Source organism: Rattus rattus, chromosome 7, assembly GCF_011064425.1.
Source record: "Rattus rattus isolate New Zealand chromosome 7, Rrattus_CSIRO_v1, whole genome shotgun sequence".
NCBI classification, from domain to species: Eukaryota; Metazoa; Chordata; class Mammalia; order Rodentia; family Muridae; genus Rattus; species Rattus rattus.
This window is the reverse complement of record NC_046160.1, coordinates 97,642,975-97,667,638: the sequence shown is the minus strand read 5'-3', so window position 1 is coordinate 97,667,638 and position 24,664 is coordinate 97,642,975. Positions and strand designations below refer to the sequence as shown.

The following is a 24,664-nucleotide window of genomic DNA, read 5'->3' as shown; positions in this document are numbered from 1 at the left end:
AACGACAGGTTGAGTATTCCTTACCCAAAATGCTTGGGACCAGAAGTAGGATTGGAGGCTTTGGATTTGGAATATTCGCCAAGGTCTGAGAAAGGAGCATCTTGAATCTGCAAGTGTGAAAGCTAAGCGCTCTCCTGGCTAGGTTCAGAAGTCAACTCGACAGTCCAGGGTTGTCAGAGGGAGTCACAGCTGGGGAACTGGCTTGAACAGACTGGTTTGTGGGCATTTTCTTGATTTATTTTTATGTGTATGGATTTTTTCATGCATAAATCTGCACACTGTATGTATAAACCAGCAGTGTCTGCAGGACCCAGAAGAGGGGTCAGATGCTCTTGGAACTAGAGTTACAGGGTGTTGTTAGCCAAACGTGTGAATGCTGGGATTTGAACCTGGGTCCTCTAGAAGAGCAGTCACTGTTGCCTTACCACAGAGTTTTACCACAAGCCATCTCTCTAGCCCCTATTTTCTTTCTTTACCCCTTTGCCCCCAAAAAGTGTGTGGTTGTTTTGCCTACATGTAAATGTATCTACCACATGCATGTTAATACAGAGGGTGTCAGATTCCCTGGGACTTTGAGTTATAAACAATTGTGAGCTGCCATGGGAGTGCTGGGAATTGAGCCTGTGTCTTTTGGAAGAGCAGCTAGTGGTCTTAACCACCGGTCCATCTTTCCAGCTCCAAACCTTGTCTTCTTGATTGCTAATTGATGTGTAGAGTCTAGCCCACTGCAGGCAGGGCCATCCCTAGGTAGGTGGGCCCTGGCTGTGTAAGAAAGTAAACTTTGCCACCCCCCACACCCCAAATTGCTTTTGGTCAACAAAAGAAATCAAACCAGGACAGTGTTGAAATCATTTCTGACCTGGGAGATTTATTTAGGGATGCCCTGGCTGGATTATGTTATGTAGATGAGCAGAATGAAGTCTTTGGAGAGCAGCGATTGCAAGCTCAGGAAAGACATGCACGGACATTGGGAGGAAGGGAAGGGCCGGGTCAGGTTCCTGGGCTGCGGTGGGAGAAGGCAGGGACGAATGCCTCCCGTATTTCTTTCAAGTCTCAGCAGGAACTGAGTGTAAGGAATAAGTCCAGGATCATGATGGCTGCTATTTAATGACTCTGTCCTAAAATGTGAACTAATACATCTCTAATGTTTGAGTGCTTTTGTTACAACGTTAAAGGAAGTTAATCTAAAGTATCTGTGCAAACAACCCTTTACCTCTAAAAGGTTCACTGACTGCCCTTCCTCTGGCTGCTGATCGGTTGGTGCTGAGCCTGTTACAGGCCACTTCCCTGTGTTGCTAGCTTGTCATAGCTTTGCAGCTTCGTGATGCAAGAGCAGAGTTCTCAGAGCATAATACTGAGTCCTCACTAGTAAACAACTGGTTACGTATATCTGCAGGCCAGTAAACTATATAGCTCTTAAAAGAATAAGGTGCTTCTTCGGTGTATAGTGTAACAAGCGATTACAAAGCAAGCTGTGTAGGAAGGTTTGTGGTGATGTCACAGAAAGTATGGACAAACACAGACCGTGTTCATCTTTCCTTTTATGCTGACGGGTCTACCTTTTCCTTCCAGTAAATCTTTTTCAAGATTCTTCTAAGATATACATGCAGACGAGTGCACATTACGTCACCGTGTATAAGGCGATGAATCACACACCCATGTAATCAGCGCCTGTTTGTGAGATGCCCTGCCTTCTTCTTCTTGCTCCTTTTCAGACAGTGCCAAACAAGTACAATAATTCTAACCACGTGGTAGTTGTGCCCGTATGTGCTTTACCTATGTAGAGTTAAAATTTATCTTCTCCAGTGAGAGGTAGGTAACTTTCATTTTCAAAAAAGGCACTCACTATGCACATGCCTTTCTGCTTATACAGATCACCCCTCAGAGGCTCCTGAGAAGCTCATCCAGGACCGGTTCAGGAAGCTGGGCCGCTTCCCTGAAGCCTTTAGCTCCATTCATTACAAGGGAACGAGGACGTACAATCCCCCCACAGACTTCTCTGGGCTTCGGCGTGCCCTGGAACAGCTGCTAGAGAACAACACTACGAGGTCTCCTCGGCACCCAGGGGTCATCTTCAAAGCCCTGAAGGTCAGCTGGCTCCCGCCCTGGGTACTTCTCATCAGTCCCCAGTACTCCCAGGCTGGTGCTCGGAGGCCTGTGCTGGACTGAGTCGGCACAGAGGGCATGTGTGAGCGGAGGAGGCACACGGCCTATGCCTTGTCTTGTCAGGTGCTCTGGTAGGAAGGAATCTTGAGTCCATAAGACAGTTGGTAACGGGTGAGGAGCTCATAGCTCAGTTGGTAGACTGCTCCTGTTGGAGGTCGGCTCCCCTGGACCACATAAATTGGACATATGGTGGTGCACGCCTATAATCTGGACACTGGGGAAGTGGAGACAGGACCATCAGAAGTTCAAGGACGTTTTGGCTGCTGATTGTCAAGTCTGAGGGCACTTGGGGTTTACGAGACAGGAGTATTTAGGAGGATCTTTGCATGAGATTTTCTTCAGAGCAGATTCTGAAACATTGGGGGAAAATTGCAAAGGGGATGATTTCTGTGTTACCTACATACATGACATACGTGGTATTGGGCTAATGTTTGGGAAATCCATCTTTGAGAATTATTTTCTCAGATGACAGATCAGTGAGTTTAAGGCCATCTTGGTCTACATAGTGAGTTCCAGGCCAGCCAGAGGCACATAGTGAGACCCTGTCTTAAAAACAAAACAAAAACCTATCATTTTCCTGTAAGTCAGGCACATTGTGGATCTGTGCCAGCAGTAGGATCAAGCTGCTGTTTTGTTAGCATAAGAAATGACATCCTTTGTAAAGCCCCTGGCTGTCCATGTTCTGATGGAGGCTGCTTGCTGCTTTGTAAGACAGGCCTTACACCCAGAAGGCCCTACCACCCAGCTGTGTATTTTATTTTCTAACCACCATTCGGGCAGTGTCACACAGTCACGTGTAATCCTATTTAAATATTTTCATAATTTGGTTTTTTTCTGTCCTTTTTCCATCAAGGTTTGACTTCAATATAATCTTTTCTCTTCATTTTATGTACTTTAATTCACTGTTCTCTGTACTAAACTCATTAGCTTATTCTTTTGAGTAAACCATTTCTTTTCAACACTGTCAAATGCTCGCAGGCCCAGGGCAGTAGGCAGTAGAAAGGGAGCAGGGTCTTGAGGCAGTGATAACATTTAAGCTCTTGCAGGCAGGCAAGAGGGGCACTGGCCAGGAGACTGTAGCTGTGCTGAGGATACCCAGTGGCTCAGAGGATGGACAAGGGGACCTGGGAAGGGTGGGACAGAGGATGCCATGAAGCAGGGCGGGCCTGGCCTACATACTCCAGGATATGTCCATATGCTTGGTGTAGTGGGGTGCAGTCTAGACAGTGAGTGAGCTCACTCTTTTAGAGTTTCGTTTTAAAGCCCCTGTAGTCCAGGCTAGCCTCAGTCTCTCCATTTCCCTGGCTTTGTCCCCACACCCCAGGGCTGGGATCACAGATGTACACCACTACACCTGGATAATTTGCACAAATTGTGAATTGTGTCCCTTAAGCTGTTTTTGAGGTGTTTTTTGCAAATTCTTGTATAGAAATAAAGTCACCTGTGGATTGGTACGATAGCTCAGTAAGAGTGCTGACAGTGAAGCCAGGCGGTCTAAGTTTGATATCCAGGGTTCACAGGTGGGAGGGCAGAACCAGGTCCATGCTGTGGCATGTGTATCTCTCCTCAGAAACACACGTCTATAGATAAATGTAATTTAAAACTTTACACAGGTCCGTAAGTCTCTCCATTTTGAGCACCACTATTCTCCTGCAGTACTGGGGTCAGGTCTTTAGCTTTGCCAGAAATAGTTAACTTGCTTCTTTGGAAAACATCTTGGCTTGGTAGTATATCCATGTACACCGAATACACTACACTGGAGGCAGAGGCACAAGGATCACTGTAAATTCAAGGCCAGTTTGGTCTGCATAGTGAATTCCAGGCCAGCCTAGGCTACAGATTGAGACTCTTATCTATAGAACCTTTAAAAAGAAAAAAATCACAAAGAGAAATCTGTATAACTTAGAAGTCTGGGAGCTGGGCATGGTGGTACATGCCTGTAGTCCCAGCACTTTGGAGGTAGAAGCAGGAAGATCACAAGTTCATAGCTAGGCTCGGCTACATAGTGAGCTTGAGGCCAGCCTGGGATACATGAGAATTTATTTCAAAAAAACAAACAAAACTCAGAGATCCACTTGTCTCTGCCTCCCAAGTGCTGGAATTAAAGACATGTGCCACCATCTTCCTCCTCCCCGTCCTCCTCTTCCTCTTCTTTCTCTTCCTTTTTTGAAATAGTGTAGTGGCTTGATTAGGAATGGCTCACACAGGCTCATATATTTGGATGCTTGGCAACACTTCACAAGGATTAGGACATGTGGCCTTGTGGATGAAGTTTGTCACTGGGACTGGGCTTTGGGGTTTCAAATGCTCAAGCCAGGCCACTGGCACTCTTCTGCTACCTGTGGATCCAGATGTGGAACTCTTAGCTACTTCTTCAGCATCAAGCCTGCCAGTGTGCTGCCATGATTCCTGCTATGATAAAGGACTAAACCTCTGAAACTGTAAGCCAGTCCCAATTAAATGTTTTCCCTTATAAGAGTTGCCATGATGTCTATTCACAGCAGTAGAACATTGACTAAGACAGACAGGGTCTCACTATGTAGCCCTGGCTGGTCTCGAACTTGTTCTGTAGACTAGGTAGCCTCTATCAACCCAGAGATCTTTCTGCGTCTGCTGGGAGTAAAGGCATATGCTACCATGCCTGGCCTTACTCCCTTGTTCTCTCTGGTTTTTGTCCTGGGGATTGAAGCCAGGACCTAGCACACATTGGGCAATTGCCCTCACTTCTTACCTTCACTCATATTCATTAGAATGGGAAGAGCAGCTTTGCAAATGTGATTTATGAGAAGGGATGAAACACTGGGAGCATCACTGGCTGCACTTTGAACACGTCGGAGATGTCTGGGCTACGAGTGGCTCGCCAGTTTGTGCCTGAAAATGGTTCCCTGTTCACGGGACCACTTTCCCTGTCATCTGGACACATTGTGTTCTCCAGTCCCCAGAACCAGTCTTAGTTGGGATAACCACTCCTTCCATAAAGGTTCACAGTAGCACCAGCCTAGATACCTGTGAACATGTTTCACAGTTAGGGAATCAAATGAACCAAAGGGGGCTGAAAATTAAGTGGATATCTGTACTTACAGTTCCGAACAACCAGGAGATGCATTTTCAGGTTGAAGCCATGTAGGTGTCATGTGATACCTTCTTTAGCCTCCGATCCTGAAACTCATTTTCCAATTCCATCAAATTGGGAAGCATCTGTTAAATATTTATGAAGTTATTGCTGGAGGGTGGCAGCATTGATTGAAGAATATCCATTTGGAACCAGGCCTTCTACTGCTAGCTCCTGATAAAAGGAGCTAACCTTAAAGGTACAATAGAAAGTCCCCTATTGTTGCCAAGGCAACTAAAGTTCAAGATCATCTGGTTTCCAGGCAACCAGGTCTCCAATTTTGCCTCAAATACTTTGACAGACTCTCTCAAGAGAAGCCCTTCCTTGCCTTTCCCTTGTAGCTTGAGACCTGAGGAGGAGAGACCAAGAACTATGGAATGATGTGAGGTTTGGAATCTTTTTTTAGTGCTAGGGAATGGGCCTAGGACCTCATGCCTGCACATCCCAGAGCTGGGTCTGGGAATTTTGTACTGGCTGAGCTAGTGTGGGTCAGCTAGGGGGTTCTGTCTGTACTAGGAAGCAATACAGTAGAAGGAAGACGGTTTTTCCATCCTGTGTCTAAAATATGCTACCTTTGATTTGTTTTTGATAGTTACTATTCTCTTCCCATGTGCTTCATGTTTCTAAGTCGTCCTGAAGCATGTCAGGGCTGGGGATATGATTGTCAGCCTGTGACTTGGCAAAGAAGTGGCATGCTGGTTCTCTTACCCAGCATTTAAAGGGATGGGGCTGTTTGTGTAGGAGTTCTCTCTGATGTCATAAGAGGTTACTGTTGCCTTTGACAACACAAGTCAGCAGTTAGTGTGTCTGGGTCAGAGAAGGCTGCACTTCTGAGGGCATGACTGCCTTGAGGGGAATGCCACAGCTTGGTTCAGGAAAAGCTCAGAGATACTTTAAAATGGTTGTTTTTGTTGCTGTTTTCAGACAGGGTCTCACTGTTCGGCCCTGGCTGGCCTGGAACTCAGAGATGCACTTGCCTCTGCCTCAACAGTGATGGGACCAAAGTTGTGCACCACTAGGAGTAGCCACTGCCCCCATTTCCGTAAAAAACTTTCAGAGTAGTAAACTGAGCCACTTGGGATGATATAACGTGTTCTGTTAGCCTTGCTGGGTGACAAGTTCCTCCTCAGAATTCAACCCAGATAGTGATTGCATGCTAGCCAGGTACTGTTTATTATTTTGAAGGAAACAAGTATGACCAGAGTCCAGTGGCATCCTTTATGCTGTGGCTTGGGATGTGAAAGTGGGGGGAATCAAGGAGTTTGGGTTAGCCTTGGCCACACAGTAAATTTGAGGTCACACTGGGATGCATGAGACTGACTCAGAACAAAAATGACAAGTATTTAAGTTAGCCTTTGGCCTAGCTGCTGTAGAACCCTCAAGGCTATAATGTTGCTGTTCTTTGGTTTCTCCCCTACCATCTGTAGGGCAGACTCCATGTTCCTTCCCCGGCTTTCTGTTGTATCTCTGTGACACTTCATTAGATTAATAAACATTTGTTTGCAGGTAAGTGTTCATCTGCAGGTGCTAGCAGCCATGAAGACCAGTAAGGAGAGAAGGCCCTTTTCCATTGTTTTGTTTGAGTTGGGGTCTCATTAGTCCAGCCTGGCCTCAAACAAGGATCACCTTGACTTTCTGGTCCCCTGGTTGCACCTCTTCAGTGCTGGGATTATAAGCATACAGCCTGAGAAAGGCTCTCAGGTCCTGTGCGCTGTCTGTCTGTCAGCGAGAATGCTTAGGAAGAAGGGAAAGCCACCTGAGTATCAAAACCAGTAAGAAGATGCTAGCGGCGGCGGCTGCTAACAGGCACAGGTCCCACATGGGTGGGCTCCTTTGATACTCGGTGTTTGTTGTGAGAGCTAATGAAGAAAGTGGTAGAGGGATGGATGGCCCATTCCAAAACAGAGGAAACAGGCAGCACAGCACTGTCAGCTACACACTGAAGTGACTTGTGTTTCAGTGCAAATTTTCCATTGATTTTCTGTATCAGGGCTCTTTAAAGGAACAGGGCTGGTAGAATACTCATATGTATGCACACGCGCGCGCGCGCGCACACACACACACACACACACACACATGCAAAGAGAGAGAGAGAGAGAGAGAGAGAGAGAGAGAGAGAGAGAGAGAGAGATTTTTACTAGAGTGGCTTCTAGGCTGTGTTCTGAGTAGTCCACCATAGCTGTCTACTGAGGGATGGGCCAGTAGTTTTTTATAAAACTGATCCCAGTCTGGTGCTGGAGTCCTGTGGAAGCTCTAGAGAGCTGTCAGTTTACAGTCCACATTGGAATCCAGAAGAAGCAGGTTCTACTCTAGTGAAGGAATGGCTCAGACAGGAGAGATGAGCTTGCGGTGAGAGTGAGGGCAAGCAGACAAAAGCCAAAGCTCCCTTCTTCCATGATCTTTTATGTGGGCGGCCAAAAAAAGGTGTTGCCCAGATTTAGGGTGGGTCTTCTGACTCAACTGATCCAACCAAGAAGAATTCCTCCCAGGTGTGCACAGCTGCTTGGTTTTAACTTATTCCAGATGTAAAGTTGACAGCAAAGTTTTTACCCTATTATCTTCTTTGGTTTTTAAAATATAAAAATAACCTGCCAACTCTTTTGGTGACGTAATAGGACGATGATGACCTACTTTCCCACCATTATCCTCCAAGTTAGTTGTGCCAATCATGCTTGAGAAACACAGCTTCCTGTCTTAGGGTTTCCACTGCTGTGACGAACCACTATGACAAAAAAAGTAAGTTAGGGAGGAAAGTGTTTATCTGGCTTACACTCCCAGATCAGTCCATCACTGGAGGAAGTCAGGACAGGAACCTGGAGGCGGGAGCTGATACAGAGGCCCTGGAGGGAGCTGCTTACTGGCTTGCTCACATAGCTTGCTCAATCTGCTTTCTTATAGAACCCAGGATCACAAGCTCAGGGTGATCACCACGCACAATGGGCTGGGCCCTCCCACATTGATCACTCATTGAGAAAATGCCTTACAGATGGATCTCACAGTGGCATTTCTTCAAGTGAGCCTTCTTCCTCTCTGATGACTCTTAACTTGTATCAAGTTGACATACAGAACCAGCCAGTACACAGCTTTAAGAGTTATAAAAATTTTGGCCAGTTAAAGGAGTAAAACTTGAGACGGAACATGAGATAAAAGGCTGGGGCCAGACCAGGACCTAGAAAGTGAAAGGAAGGAAGGAGTTGGTGCTTGGTGGGTCGATGCTTGGTGGGTCGGTGCTTGGTGGGTCAGTGCTTGGTGGGTCGGTGCTTGGTGGGTCGGTGCTTGTCACTTCACTGAAGACCTCTGCTTAGGGTTTGCAGTTGATTGCAGAGGAAGCTTGGCAGGGTTGTGATCTAACCTGGGAGGAAAACGTGAAATATCCATGGTGTTGCACTTCAGCCTGCTTAGTACCTAGGTCAGTGGTCTGGTGCAGTCGGTGCCTCCTAGAAGGTGAGGGTGTGGTACAGTGAGAGAGGGGAGACCAACACATTCCCTGATGGGAGAGTTAGGCCAGCAACTGGTTATCACTTTATTCCCATTACGATTCCACACACTGTCAATCGTCAGTGTCAGGTCTTTGCTTTGCTAAATTCCCAAGGAGGATAAGACAGACAGAATTTTTGAAGTCTTTGTTAGCCTGACTCAAAGATTGCCACTTGGTTGCTGCCACTTAGGAATGGTGTTTGTGGTCACTTCTGTCCTTGCTTTTGTGTCAGTCTCTACTACTCTGGCCTTACACTGATCTCACTCAACACTGCACCTCATGCTGTTGTATGCCTTTAAGCTTACAGCTCAGGTTAAGGTTTTATTGAAAAGAAGAGAAAACTATTTTACTTTTTTGCAGTGCTGTGTTAGAATTTATTTAGGTTTTAATGCATTCTCAGCAAATTCTTATTGAGTGAGACTCTTTAAAAACCTTGAAAACTGGGCATAGTGGCACACCCTTCAGAGGTAGGTGGGTCTCTGAGTTTGAGACCACTCGGGTGTACATGGCTAGTCCCAGACTAGCCAGGGAAAAGCAAAACAACTCCCCTCCCCCAATAAATAGCTAACTAGTTAAAGTCCAGTGCCTAATCTTGGACCAGGTATGGCGGCTCATGCGTGTAATCCCAGCACTAGGCAGACGGAGGCAGGAGTGTCAGTTTAAGGACAGCCTTGGCTACAGGAGAACCTGTCTCAGAAACACCACCACCAAAGCTCCCTCCTCTCTTCCCTGCATAGTGTGTGGCTGCCTCAGACTTGGGATGCTGATGTTAGTGACTCCCTCAGAAGGCACTGGAGGGTCTAAAGCCTGGGAAGCCCGTTAGTGTTTGTATCATTAGGCTGAAGAGCACTTCAGATAGTGGGGTCTGGATTTGAAACAGAAGCACTCTGCACATGAGATGTTCTCTCCCCTCCTCAAGCACCTCAGCTCCCAGTTCAGTGTTTGCTTTGGCCATCTGCTGACGTTTAGGTTAACAGAGTTGATGAGTGACTGGGAAATTCGTTTTTTTAATTGTGTTGGACAGATGACCTTTTTTCTGTGTTGAGAGTTTTGTGGCCTAGTTACGTTCCTGGGGAGCCAGTGCTTAGAAAGTGGAGGGAAGCCTAGGACACCCCCAGCTTGTTTCTCGGCTCCTATCCGTCCTTGAGTCTGAGTTCTTTCCCAAAGGACGTGAACATCAGTCAATATAAGTGATGAAGATCACAGTCAATGTTGAGTAAAATGCTGCATGTGGGAGAGAAACTTGTGATTTCCAAGGCAATTAAGGGAAAAGAGTAACTGTTTGCTTTTGATCTCTTTTGAAAGGCAGTGGACTGCTTTCTCCCAGGCTTCCTGTGGGGAGAGTTGGTGCAGGTTGGGGTCAAGGTCCAGAGAGTAAGGAGTTTGTTATGTATGGGGCTCCCTTCTCCACTGTGGTATTTGCAGGAGTGAGGGGGCCATCCTAGAAAGGCAGACGAGGGGGGGGCTGGAGCCCGGGCTGCCCGAGGGCCTTCACAGACTACCTTCCCTCTTTGGTAGGCACTAAGTGACCGCTTCAGCGGTGAGATCCCCGATGACCAGATGGCGCACAGTTCATTTTTTCCAGATGAGTACTTCACCTGCTCCTCGCTCTGCCTCAGCTGTGGGTAAGTGAGAGGCACCATGCCCATCCGCCAGCTTAGAACCAGACGTGTGTTCCTTCTGACTTGGGTCAGTCACCCAATTGCTAGTTAAATTATAGAATCTGATGGGCTTGGGCCAGCAAGTTGGCTGAGCAAGGGAAGGTTCCTGCTGCTAAACCTGATTCTGTCATCCATAGGGGGAAAGAGAGAACTGACTTTGACAAGTTGTCCTCTGACCTCTGCTCCTGTGGTGTGTGTAATTTAAAAATTAGGAAAATTAATTCCTAGGGTTAAGACCAATGGTGCATTTCTGACAAGTTCCAGGTGATCCTGCTATCTGGAGACTGCCCTTTAGCGGTAAGGGCTTTAGGAATACACCTCAGGAAAGACTCGAAGACTGGTGTAGATGTGGATTGATTGGCGTCTGGTGTAGCCAGTTTTCAGTAGGAACCTGGGTTGCCTGCTTCTCTCTGTGTCTTGGACCACTGGTTGGTTTCATTGTCATGTGACAGTACTTATTCAGGTCACACTCAAGGGTCCCCACACTCATTCCTGCCTGTGGACAGAATTGTGTGATAGACAGTAACCCTAGGGGATTATTTTTCTCTATAAGAACAAACCCATGGGCTGGAGAGATGGCTCGGTGGTTAAGAGCACTGACTGCTCTTCTAGGGGGCCTGAGTTCAAATCCCAGCAACCACATGGTGGCTCACAGCCATCTGTAATGGGATCTGATGCCCTCTTCTGGTGTCTGAAGACAGCTACAGTGTGCTCATATATAATAAATAAATAAATAAATCTAACAACAACAAAAAAGGGACAAATCCTGAGAACATAGAATTTTCTAAGGAACATTCAGAATTAAAGCCAAGGCCCCACATTCAAGGGTTTTCCTTGGGTGGATCTGGGCTGTGACCTTGGCTTTGTTGACTTACAAGGCCCCGGAGGTATTCAGAAGTATACCTTAAGCTGAAATTATTGGGTTAGAATAAGTCTCCATCTTTAACCTGTAGTACCTTTAGTTGTTAAAATCCAGGCTCTGGATCAGTAGGTCTGGGTGGGGCCCGAGATACGTATGCCCGTGTCTTGAAAAGGTGTCAGGGTGCTGCTGTGCTGCTGGTCTGTGGAACCCACTCGGTCACAGAGGGGTTAGAGCAGTGACTCACAAATTTATTTTAGCATGAACCAGAGGAACTCAGAGTGTGCTAAGTAGATTACTTACTCCCATTTCAGATTTAGTAGATCTGCAAAGGACTTGAGAATTGGGTTTGACATTCCCGGGTAAGGGTGATTCCGCTTGTAGGGCCTTACCTTGAGGGTTGCTGCATCACTTTAAGCTGTTGTAGGCAATTAAATCACAGTCTTATTTATAGCTTGCCTGATGGCTTCCATGAGTTTAAACACAGTGTGTCAAGGCCAGGTTGCAATCTCCTTGTCCTGTAGACACAATTCCGAATTCCCTTCACCTCTGAATTGTTTTGGTCATGTCAGGACCACCATTTATTCTACACCTTCCCCTCCTGCCTGCCCATTTACAGGAGGTGACCTGAACCTACTCTTTTATGAATGGTTGACCTTTGGCCTGGGATGCTGTACCCCATCTGAGGGCTACAGAACCATTTCTGAGCTGGGTTAACAGGTCTTCAGTTGTGCAGTCGAGGGCAAGGACGTTTTTTGGAGAGTTCCACCTGTGAAGAGAGAACATGTCTTAGTTACCAGGGTGGCAGCCTTTTGCTCCTCCCAAGTCCAGCATGAGAGGACTAAGCACTATTGCTTACCTTTCACTCTGAGCATCTGCAGGATTTCTAGAATGTTCTGTTACTACAGTGAACCCTAAAGTGCTGATCTTTGCTTCTGCCTTGTCAGCACAGCAGAGCTTGCTGTTCCCTTGAAAGTTTTTGTGGTTCAGCATTAAGCTTCCCCTGGATACATTACCAATTTGGGGGCTAGCTTTTTATGTTTACATTCTGGCAACCATATGGTTTAGCTTTACTGTCTTAGTTGCTTTTCTGTTGCTGTGAAGAGATATTATGCCTAAGGCTACTTATAAAAGAAAGTATTTAATTTGGGGCTCACAGCTCCAGAGGGTTAGAGTCCATGATTATCATGGTGGGGAGCTTGGCAGCACACAAGTAGGCAGGTGCTAGAGCAGCAGTTGAGAACTTACATCAGGCAGAGGGCGTGGCTGGGGATGAGAATATGAACTAGGAATGGTCTGAGCTTTTAAAGCCTCACAGCCCCACCTGCTCCAGCAAGACCACCCTGTAGTTCTAATATTTTCTTTAGTAAATCCTGGTGTGTGGTAACTACCCGCCTCAGTGGTTTGTTCTTGAATGAAAGAAACACAGACTTTATATGTTAATATGCCATAGGCAGCACACTAGCTGGGCTGCTGCCTACTCTTCATGCTGTTAGAATCCACCTCCCACCGACAGCTCCAAGTTACTACTTAATTTCTATGTTCCATCTTTCTTTGCTGCTCTTGACCCAGTTGAGCAGCCCTCTGAGCTGCATCCTCTTGGCCCCTTTACATGACGGCTCTGCTTCTCTCCTGCACATTCTTCATATATGGCATCTCCCCTTCCTTTCTTCCTTCTTGAGGTCGTCCCAAGCCTGGGAACCCTGAATCCCGCCGCTGTCTCTCCTCCCCAGCTATTGGATAATGGCATCTTTATTTACCAATCAGAATTAACTGGGGGTGGGTTCCCAGAAGCTATGTGTAGACCCTTTCATGCAGATAGTTTGGGGGGCCCAATTAGCATGCAAGCAGCTACTCTGGTAATCCTTCTAAACAGTTACACCAACTGAGGGGCATTCAAGCTTAGGACCATATTGGAACTATTGTCATTTAAACTAACCACATTCCCATTATATCTCTCTTGTCTTTTTTTCTTAAGACATATTCAGCTTTCCTCTCTAGTCAAGTTCATGTCTTCTATCTCTTCCATTTCTACAGAGGAGCCAGGTTGATTTTTCCTTTTCTCCATTTCCCCATTCAGAGTAATAGTTGCTTGCTCTCTGTTGTGCTACTGCTTCAGATGTTTGCACTAGAAGCCATTCTAATAATTCTCAGATAAGTAACTATGTTTATCCTGCACCAAAAGTTGTCTTCTGCCATGTACCCAAAGAGATTTCTGAGCCAAGTGACTTCCAAACATTGTGTGACAAGTTAGAGTTATATCATGTCTAGGTCAGAAAGGGGCTTAGATAAAACACTGCTTGTGTGCTTAGGAACCAGGTCTGGTTCAGGCCCTGCGTCTGTTCAGAGCCCGACACTTCTGTGTGAGTGGTACTGTCCTCTTCGCCCTCTCATTGTGTGTTTGGCTTCCTTCAGGGCGGGATGTAAGAACAGCATGAACCACGGCAAGGAAGGGGTGCCTCATGAAGCCAAGAGCCGTTGTCGGTACTCACACCAGTATGACAACCGAGTTTATACCTGCAAGGTGAGTCCGCCGAGCCTCTCCCCACCACAACCGGGAAAGCCTAGAAACCCTGCACTGGGCAGAATGAGAAAGGAAATGACCCAGCAGTGCTTACCCCTCACTCTGGGGCCTCTTCTCTAGTTCAGCTTATTTATCCTCTAGTTTTCTTCTCAGGAAACCACTTTAGATGGATTTTTTTTTTCTGTCTGTGACAAGAATAGAATTTAGAGCATAGTTCTGGGTCCCAGACTATTTTACAGATCTTTCTTATAGAGAGCACTGGCTTCTTAAGAGAAATTAACCTCCTTCTGAGGTGCTAAACTCAAGGCGTGTACCCCTCAGCTGGTGTGGTGATTTTCGGGGTGGAGGTTGTGAGGAGGTCATGGGGCCCAGGGTACCTAGAATAAACTGGCAGAGTAATCCATGTTTCAGGCCTGCTATGAGAGAGGCAAGGAAGTCAGCGTGGTGCCCAAAACATCCGCCTCCACCGACTCTCCCTGGATGGGTCTGGCGAAGTATGCCTGGTCCGGGTGAGTCGGGATGGCACGGCCAGAGTGTGGGTACTGTCTGTGTGTTTTGTTGGTGCTGTTTTCTTAGCAGCTGACTGCTGACTTCCTCCCTGTAGGTATGTGATCGAATGTCCTAACTGCGGTGTGGTCTATCGGAGCCGTCAGTACTGGTTTGGGAACCAAGATCCTGTGGATACAGTAGTTCGGACAGAGATTGTACATGTGTGGCCTGGAGTAAGAACTATTCCTTGGCTTCCCTCCCGGGTTCTTTGTTGTTTGTTTGTTTGTTTGTTTGTTTGATCCTGTTCAATTATTGAGTGTTTGTGTCTGCAGAGGTGGAGTTTGCTTAAAGTAGAAAAGTGAGTGGTTTAGAGAGACAGGATCTACAGAGCCCATCCTGTTCCCGCTCTTCGCTTCTTACTCATTATGCAAATGATAGGAACACAAACTTGAATGAAATGGCTGGAAATTAGTCCACTAGCCAGTAAGACCTCATCTTGTATGCTCTTATTTATTTTCTATATGCAGATGCTTATTTTGAGAGATGTACTTACTGCTCATTTAGTTTTATGTGGAGATGGGGTTACACTGTGATGCTCAGGCTGGCCCGGAGCTCCTGGACTCAAGTAGCTTCCCTGCTTAAACCTCCTGTGTAGCGGAGACTATAGGCATGTCCCAGCAGTCTTTGCTCAAGTATATTTTTGCCATTCTCCTCCCTTTTCTCATGACAGTTTATTTGACTTAGTGCTATGGTTCGTCTTACCATTCTTATTTTTGACATCTATTCATTTTATGGTTTCTTATTAACGAATATGTTTTAGTGACTATCTGTATGTGGGAAAGCTATTTCTGTGTTCTGGGAAATTGTGTGTGTGTGAACATGCACGCATGTGCATGTGTGCTCATGCTACAGCATGCATGTGGAGATCAGAGGACAACTTGTGGGAGTTGGTTCTCCCTTGCTACCGAGTGGGTCCCAGGAATCGGGTTCATGTTGTCATGTTCAGCTATAAACTCCTTACCTGCTAAGCCATCTTCACGTTCTAAATAGTGGAATGTTCCTCTTGAAATGGGGTCTCACCGCATTGCCCAGGCAGGCCTCAAGCTTGTGGTCCTCCCAGCTTGACCTCCCAAGTGCTGAAACGCCTGCATGCCATGGCCCAGCATACAGGATCTCTGTAGGCCTCTCACTGTTGTCTGCTCTGGAAAACCAGATCTGTTTAGGAGACGGCAATACAATTAGTGCATCCATTCCGTCAGTCATTGCTCACAGTTACTCATGGTAGTCAGTGTGCCTTTGTTCTAAGCTCCTCGGGAGGCTGAGACAGGAGGATGGTTTGAGCCCAGGAGTTTTGAGTCCAGCTTGGTGCAACATTAGATGGGCCCTGTCCCAGCATAAAATCAAATCACTGGTTGTATTTGGAATTACTCATGAATCATAACAAATCCAATACAACTACTTTTCTCAGAGGGTATCATTTTACTGTCTGTTGTTCCCCTGCTGGATAATCCCTGTAGCATTGTTATTTAAACTCAAGTGGAGCATTCAGCCCATAGTCATGGGGGTCAGCCTTCTGTTGCTGTAACACACATCAGCTTAGACAGTAGAAACATGGACTGGAAAGATGGCTCAGGGGTTAAGAGCACTGACTGCTCTTCCACAGGTCCTGAGTTCAATTCCCACCAACCACATGGTGGCTCACAACCATCTGTAATGGGATCCAATGCCCTCTTGTGGTGTGCCTGAAGACAGCAATAGTACACTCATATAAATAAAAAATTAATAAGAAATTTTAAAAAAGAGAGAATAGAAACACGTATCAGCTCATATTTTTGGAGGTTTCTACCCATGACCAACTGACTGGGTTGCTCAGGACTCCAGTAAAATAGGGCATCCTGGTGGGCGTGTGTGATAGAGGAGACCTGTTTGCATCCCTTAGAGACCAGCGTCCCAGTCCCCTTCAAGAGCACATCCCTAATGTGATCACGAATTCAGAGGGCCTTCTCTTCTTTCATTCCTAGAATCCTTTCATAGAGCTGGGGGAGGGGGGGAGGTGATACCTTGGTGGCCTTGATGGTGTAGGCTGGCCAGTCTGGATGGTTTAGCATGGCTGCCTGCTTTTCATTGTTTTACCATGTTGTGATGGTACTGTGTATCCAGTTGACCACCATTCTCGGAGTCCATAGTCCAGCAGGGTTCACATACAGATGTAATAGCAGCTGTGCTTGCAGGAGGAGCGCGCTCGGTGTGGGCTCTCGTAGGATGCACTGCCTTCTGTACCACAGGGCAGAGTTGAACAGCTGAACAGCTGTCCGGTCACACTGATGAGACTCCGTCAGTGCAGACTGCTGTGGTAAACTGCCAGCTGCTGGGGAGAGTGCCAGTCTGCCTGTGCTCTGCCTCCCCTGGGGGCTTACGTTCTGAAGTGGCCCCAGATATCCCTCTCCCTTTCCTCCCTTAATGAGCCCGTGTTTTCATTGCAGACGGATGCATTTCTGAAGGATAACAACAATGCCGCCCAGCGTCTGTTGGATGGGATGAACTTTATGGCTCAGTCAGTGTCTGAGCTTAGCCTTGGACCCACTAAGGCTGTGACTTCTTGGCTAACGGACCAGATCGCTCCTGCCTACTGGAGGCCCAACTCCCAGATCCTGGTATGATGTAGGAGTCTTCTTGAGTTCTGACGTAGACCACCCTGATTATTCTGTGTTGCCTGGGAGCTAATCCCATTCCAGGAGGAGGCGCAGACATTTCTCCCTCCTGGGTTATCCCTGAGAGTCTGGGAGGGTGCAGCTTTATGTGGCTTCTCTGCTTCTGGAGGGCCTTTTGTATGCTGTGAGTATTCTCTGTGGTGGGTGGTATTTCGGGGCCTGTGAGAGCCAATTAATATTGCCTAGATGTCAGAGAACCACAGCTACAGAATCTGGAGGAAGGAGTCTTTCTGAGGTCATTTCTTAACCACAAATCTCAGGGTCCCCACAACCTGGAATTAGTTTCTGCTCAAACACATGTAGCAGGAAACGCTCTGCCCCTCTCCTTTCTTTATTCAGGGAACTGTTATTGCTAGAAAGCCTGGGTCCTGACTGAGCTGGAACCCACCTTCAGGAGTTTGTGGTTGCCCCTGGGTCATGTCCACTCCCCAGCCGAGCAGGCATGTAGGACCTCTGCCTCTGTTTTGTTTTGGACTTGGAACAGAGCTGCAACCAGTGTGCGACATCCTTCAAGGACAACGACACCAAGCATCACTGCCGGGCCTGTGGTGAGGGCTTCTGTGATAGCTGTTCATCCAAGACCCGGCCAGTGCCCGAGAGGGGCTGGGGACCCGCGCCTGTCCGTGTGTGTGACAACTGCTACGACGCCAGGAATGTCCAGTTAGGTAATGTGGGTCTCAGGAGCTGCGAGAGTGGAAGGCGAGGCACCCTTCTTTGCACCACTGAAATTGGGCACTGCTCCGACCATGTCACTTGTGAGAGCAGTTGCTCTTCTGACCCAGGCTAGTCGTCCTCTGAGCTCCTAGCTAGTGTAGGCCCATGCTGCTGATCCTTGAGATGGAGTTTCGGGAGCCAGGGTTAGCTGGGGCCTGGCCTGAGCTCTGAGCTCAGCGGTGCTTCTGAGAGGAAAATATCTGCATAGCTGATGGTTCTGGAAAACCACACAAGCTTAGATTGAGTCCTCTCTCTGTAAAAGTTTAGGTCTTGCTCCCAGAAGCAATCTTTGACTTTAAAAATAAGTTATAAATCACTTCTAGAGAGATAAAGGACAAGAGGTGCCCAGGCCAGTTTCAGGCTCTCAACTGGCTGGCCCCACAAGTCACTTTTAGTTACTGTGGGAATCCAGAAGTGCCCCAGCGTGGCCCTGTCTCCTGTATGGGAGGTGACTACCGAGAGGCAACAGCTGCTCTTGTTGTCCACAGATGTGGCTGAGGCGCAGGCAGATGACGAAGGCGGAACGCTGATCGCCAGGAAGGTGGGCGAGGCCGTGCAGAACACCTTGGGAGCCGTGGTGACAGCTATTGACATACCACTAGGTGGGCCTGGGCAGTGCCTGAATTGGGTGTAATGCATGTAGCATGAGGGGTTTCAGGGTACCCTGAATGGCCATTTTGTCTTGCTTGCTTACTGGATTGAGTCTGGCAGCAAGGAATGAAGGAAAGTGTTAGCCTTGCTTTATGTGCTGAATCCTTTAGTAGTGTCGCTTTGTTTCTGGAGGCCATCCTTTCCACCATCTGTGCTGTGCATAAAGGCAGGTGCCTATGTTCTGTCTAAAACAGTGTGAGTGGAGTGATCAGAAAGTCTGCTTATGCCCCTGGTGTCATTGCCTGCAGCTGCTGTCTCAGTGTTGCAGGGGAGCATTTGAGCTGATTCGGAAGGTCCACGCTGATCTTCAGAGGACAGTTAGAAGCTAGGCTCAGTGGGCGTCCCTCTACCTCACTGCGTACTCTGGGCCTCTCCACTTGGTGTCTGGTAGTAGATGAACCACAAGGGCATTTCAGGGTTTCGAGAGCTGATGCTTGGTGGCCAGACAGTGGCTCGGTGGTTAAGAGCTCTTGCTGCTCTCAAATGTCTCAGAGGACATTTAAGTTCGAGTTCAAGCACCCATTGGGTAGCTTACAACCACCTGTAACTCCAACCTCCAGGGGGGCTTCTACTCTCTTGGGGTTTCCATGTGTATGTGTACATATGTGGATACATGTATTTGTGTGTGCGCACACACACCACACCCCCCCCACATACACACGCACATGCACACACATACAAATGAACAAATAAATCTTAATTAGAAAAACTTACGTTATGGAACCAGGTGCCAGTATATGCTTTTAATTCCAGCAGCTGGGTCTCTGACTTTGTGGCCAGTCTGGGTTACATAGCAAGTTTTAGGTCAGCCAGGAGAAACGTCTTAGAGAGAGACAGACCCTGGGATCTGGTGGGGGCAGAGTGGGGGATTGGTGGCGGCCAGCTTCAGTGTTTGAAGAGGTAGGAAGTATGCTTCTGTCATTTGTTGCAGTTACAGAGCCTGCTTAGGTTCAAGGAAGGGGAGCTGGCGTCTCAAAGACAGCGTGTGAGAGAGCTTGTTACATTAGTTTAGTCATGAAGTTTGTTTTGTGCATGTGTCCTGACCTGTGCGTGAAGGTCAAAAGGCAACTTTTAGGGTCATTTATCCCCTTCCAGGTCGTCAGGCCTGGGGGGTCGTGCATCTACCTGTACTTGCTGCCGCATCTCACTGGCCGAGCTGTTGCTACTTCAGCATTTAAGGTTCTTCTCTGTGCCAGTTGTGAGGGGTGCTTACAACCAGAGTAGGAAGAGAGACGGGGGAGGCAGGTAGTGTTTGGAGGACTTGGCCGCACAGGTGAGCCTGGGATGTATTTGGGTGTAGGGTATGAGAGAGATCAGAGTGGCTAGAGAGAAAAATGGGTAGCACACAAAACAAATTCTGAGCCTTTGACTCAAAGATATTAGAGTTGGTGGATTTGCCTGGTTTCACGCTCAGATTACATCTGCCGTCAGCTACCTGGGAGGGGCTTGGGCTGCCCTGGGTGGGAGTGGTTTGTTCATAGCGTGAGTGTTCCTTGCTGAGCTCCTATCAGGCTGGGTTTGGCCTGTTCTTTCCTCCTCCTCCTCTTTTTTTTTTTTTAAAAAAAAAACAAAAAACTTAAGATTTACCACAAGAGCAATGAGTACTTTTCTTTTTTTTTTTAATTTTGAACCTGGTTTCTCTGTGTAGCTCTGTCTATCCTGAAACTCATTCTGTAGAGGAACTCAGGCCTTGAACTGAGGCCTACCTCTGCCTTTGCTTTAAAGGCATGCAAACCACACTGGTTTACTGCGAGTGTTCTTAACCACTGAGCCAACTCTGTGTCCTGAACACATTATTTCGGGTTGTTCTGACAGCTTTAGAAGGGCTTGCTTAGTCCCATAGCTACTGTGCTCAGTGGTGCTAGGGTCCGACTGGATGTCTGGCTGGAGTCTAGACTTGCTTGTTGTCCTTCAGTCGCAGTGGGTACAGCGTCACTGTATTGTCACTCAGAGTGTGGTGGAGAGAGAAACATCAGGACGTCTGCTACAAGTCCTGTGGTCCAGGGTGGAAGAAGCCTGATGTCTTTTTTTCCTCTTTGAATAATTTGTCTTTTGCTTGCATGTGAGGGATGCTCACTTGTATGCATGTGTCATACATACACATGTGTCATGCATACACATGAAGGTTGGAGGACAGCTTGCTGGAGTTGGCTTCCCCTTCCACCATGTGAGTCGTGCAGGTTGAGCTCAGGCCTGGTGATGGAATGCTGAGCGGTTAGAGACACCTGCTGGGTAAGCCTGGCACTGTGTTCTGTCCCTGGAACCATGTCATAAAGGAGACTACAAAATTACCTCTGCCTTCCCCTCAAAACACTGTGCAGGGTGTGGATGTGGCTTGTTTGGTAGGGTTTGGGTAGCATTCAGAGTTGTAGGTCTAATCCACTGCATAGACTGGATGCAGAGTGCACACCTCCAACCCCAGGACTGGGGAAGTGGAGGCAGGAGGATCAGAAGTACAGGGTGGTCCTCAGCCCACCTGACTCTGAGCCCACCTGTGCTGTCCCTGAAATAATAATGAAAGTAAACAGGAGAGCACAGCAGAGTCATGGCTCTGTGTGCAGTTGGGATGACAAGCCAAAAAGTGTCAGAGGACTTGGGGCAGGTGAGGTTCTGGTGTCCTGACTGTTCCTGCTCCTTCCCTGATGTAGGCCTGGTGAAAGACGCTGCCAGGCCAGCCTACTGGGTGCCCGACCACGAGATCCTGCACTGCCACAACTGCCGCAAGGAGTTCAGCGTCAAGCTCTCCAAGCACCACTGCCGAGCCTGCGGACAGGGCTTCTGCGACGAGTGCTCCCATGGCCGCAGGGCTGTGCCCTCTCGAGGCTGGGACCATCCAGTCCGAGTCTGCTTCAACTGCAATAAAAAGCCTGGTGACCTTTAACCCCAGTTCCCTCTCCACTCCTTCACAGTTCCTTAGGTTCTCAGGGTTAGAAACAAGTCTCACTGAGGTAGGCCCTCCTCCTGGTCACCTGGTGTGGTGTGGTGTGGTGTGTGTGCCCCCTCACATCCCTGGGCTATTTTCCTCAGTGGAGGTGAGCCTGGCGGTAGATCCGAAGGCATGAACCACCTCAGGGCAGGGGACGGAGGGAACAGCTCCCAGTAAAGCAGATTGGACAAGAGTCCATTGCATTTATTTCAGCTAAAATAATAAATCTCTCTCTCTCCATTCATCCACGTAGAGTGGATTTGGAGTGCTCAAGACTGTTCTGCTTTGAAGACTTACCCTGGCCTGTCCCCGGCACAGGGACAGAGTGGCACTGGGAGTCAGTCTTTCTCCTGAAGCGAGCCAGGCTTAGAGTCACCTTTTGCTGCTTCTCCCAGAGCTTGGCAGAGTCCTTTTCTGCCCCTTCTCCCTCCTGCTCCAGCTGCCTGATTGGCCGGCCGCCTGGGTCTGAACCTGCTGCTTGAAGCAGTGTTGGTTCTGGCTTGTTCTGGGCAGAGGTCCGGCTTGGTTGGTGTGTAAGCTGCTGGTATGTGTAAGGGGCAGAGGGCAGGCAGGCAGGCAGGCAGGCAGGGTCTTGAGATATAGAAGTGAAAATGCAGGTCCTGGCAGGATATCTGCTCCTGGATGCTTCTGTCTCCATTAGGTTTTCTTAGAAGGCCATACCCTGCCCCTTAGTCAGAGCTCAGCTCCTCCCTCCCCCCTGACTCCAGTCTGCCCCTTCTGAGGATTTTTATTACTCAAAGTGTCTTACTCTTTGTTCCCATACATACAACCCCTCTGTCTGTTATAGGGGGAGGGGTGACCACGAGAAACCTTCCAGGGAAACAGCACAGAATGGACTGTTAGTTGTGTTTTTTAAAAATATATATAAATATATAAATAAATATTTCAACAGATCATAATGGAAAAAACTTCTCTTTGGTTCTTACAAGAGAAACGAAGTGAACAAATGTTTCTCAAAAAGAGCTTGGATATCCTATCGATCATGACTGGAAGACTGTTGTGCTCAACTCCTGTGGGGTGGAGTTCATCTTCAGTGGCCAAAAAAAGAAGAATTACAGCAATGTTGTTATTGATTGAACTGATGGGTGGGTGGAGCCTCGGGAAGTATGTGGGCGGGCAGTCGTCCCTGGGGTGTGTATCCAGTGGTTAGCCTTGGAATGGATTGGTCCTTCTCAGATCTGTCCTTTCTGCTTCCCGAGGCCCTGCTCTAGAACTGTGTCATCATTCACCACTATAAAGGACTCTTCTGCTGAGCACAGCGGTGTCGGCTCTTTTTTGCTCTTACGTCTCACTTCTAGTTGATAAGAACATAGCTGGTGGCTAGCAGAGCAGAGGGCGAGAGTATGTCTTAGAGGGGCAACGTTTTACATAGTATGTCAGCTTATTACTCGGAAGAGCTTTTTTTTTTTTTAATATATGTCCATAAACCCATTTACCCACATTTAAGATGGAAACTGTTTATACTCAAGAGCTCAAGTCATCCTTCAGCCTCAGCTTCCCAAGTAGCTGGGACTTCAAAAGTGTATCACAGTAAGTTCGGGGCGTGTTTTAACCAACCTCCTAACAGTTGGCACTCTCCTGGTTCCCCCTTCTGGTTTCATGTATTCCACATTCGAACCTCTTATTCCTGCCTCCACCTTCCAAGTGCTCAGATCAGGTGTGCATCACCATGCCTGGTTTACATGGTGCCAAGGCTCAAAGCCAGGCCCTCCTACACACTAGGCCAGCACCCCACCAAAGGAGCTATATCCCTCACCCTCATTTTCCAGGTAAGCATGCCCCAGATTGGCTGGCCAAGTGGACCAGAACTTTATGATTGCTCTGACTAGTCTTTGCTTAGAGAGGGTGAATGGTGGTCTTGGAATTCATACCATACTGTGATCCTTTCTCAAACCCTGCCACAGGAGGGTGGGGCGTTGAGAGCGAGGCAGCCGCAGTCAGGCCAGAGGTGGCTGGCCTGCTGAGTTGTAGCTTCGTGGCAGCTGTTGGGTCTTGGTCTCTCTCTGCCATCATGTCATGGTGTCATTGGACATTTCCTCCTGATCTGCAGCTTCAGTGTTTCAAAGACATGTCAGTCATCTGTGGAGGCAACGAAGAATTACCTGGTGCTGGACCCCGGTGGGGCCTTGTATGCCCTAGGTGTGTGCTTACCGTGTAGGTGTGTGCTTACCGTGTAGGTGTGTGCTTACTGTGTAGGAGCTTCTCCAAGACTCGACTTCCTACCTTGCCACCTGTCATGTCCCTGTTGTCCCAGTTTTCTGTGGCTAATGACTCTCTGTCCTGCAGCTTTTCCTTCATTGTCTGTCTGTCTGTCTGTCTGTCTGTGTCTGTCTATTTTTATTCCTTCTCTTCTACCTTTACCTAGGGAGAGCTGAGGAAGAGATGTGAAAAGTTCCCGTGTAAGGTGCTGGTCTGTCTTTGCTAGGGGACTTAGGTGTGAATCTTGCTAACCATGCCATGGGGACATTTCTACCCTCCCCTTCCCCCATTCCAGGCTCTTCTCAGAGAAATCTCACAGGAAAATCTATAAAAAAAATTTTTTTTCACGATGTTCAAATCAGTGCAGGAGAAGGAAGCACACTAAGGTGAAAAAAGGGGGCCACTTTTCTTAGCCAAAAAACAATGGAATCCCAGCCTATGCTAAGAGCGGGCAGGGAGAAGCAAGGTAAATGCAGACTGAAAAGGACCTGAAGAAACTTCCTCAGCTGTCAAACATATCAGCTTGGTTCACTTTCTCCAGCTGGATGCCACAAGTCCAGCCAGCACCTGGATTAGGAAACAGCATGGCTGTGCTCCAGGAACACTGGGTCCCTCTCCTCACAGAAAGCTCTCCTGAAACCAGGAGCACAGGTCGCGTCCCCCACCTTCCTCTTCAGGTGTTCCATGCAGTCTTTAAATAACTGCACAGAACTAGCTCATAGGTCAAGATGGCTGCTCACCATGAGCAGTGTGAATAGAGATCTTAGGCGAGCCCTGAGTGGTCTTCTGAGTGGCCTGATGCGGGCCTTATATGCCTGTTGGCATTTCTCATCTGCTTGGCTTATGGTTGGCTGTTGCACTGCTGGGCATTGTGAGAGTTTCAAGGCTGTGCTCACCAGCCGGCCCAGAATGGGCGGTGGTGCCTGTGCTTTATAGCTGCCGTGTGGGTCAGGTTTGGAAGTGCAGAGCCTCCTGGTGTAGCACCCAAGCCCTTCCAGGCACTGTGGCTCTTCCGCATTTCATGTAAAGTCACAGTAACTTTTCCTCAAGAGGGACGTTTAACCCGTGTCCATTAATGTCAGGAGGGCTCAGCACTCTATCCCTTTTTGTTGTTCTGAGGTGTGTCTATTACGCCAGCAACTGGCTCAGAGGT

General features: G+C 47.9%; 1 protein-coding gene across 2 annotated transcripts in view; it reads left to right on the top strand.

The window, feature by feature from the left end:
* Window positions 1–22,565, top strand: part of Zfyve1 (zinc finger FYVE-type containing 1) — a 50,321-nt gene extending 27,756 nt beyond the window's left edge. For both annotated transcript variants that reach the window (XM_032908091.1, XM_032908090.1), the window contains exons 4-12: window positions 1,874–2,088; window positions 10,275–10,381; window positions 13,692–13,800; window positions 14,212–14,309; window positions 14,405–14,522; window positions 16,773–16,943; window positions 17,485–17,665; window positions 18,203–18,316; window positions 21,014–22,565. In XM_032908091.1, the coding sequence (XP_032763982.1) occupies window positions 1,874–2,088; window positions 10,275–10,381; window positions 13,692–13,800; window positions 14,212–14,309; window positions 14,405–14,522; window positions 16,773–16,943; window positions 17,485–17,665; window positions 18,203–18,316; window positions 21,014–21,246 (1,346 nt within the window). In that variant the 3' untranslated portion in view covers window positions 21,247–22,565. The remainder of the gene's footprint in view (window positions 1–1,873; window positions 2,089–10,274; window positions 10,382–13,691; window positions 13,801–14,211; window positions 14,310–14,404; window positions 14,523–16,772; window positions 16,944–17,484; window positions 17,666–18,202; window positions 18,317–21,013) is intronic.
* Window positions 22,566–24,664: the final 2,099 nt, after the last annotated feature.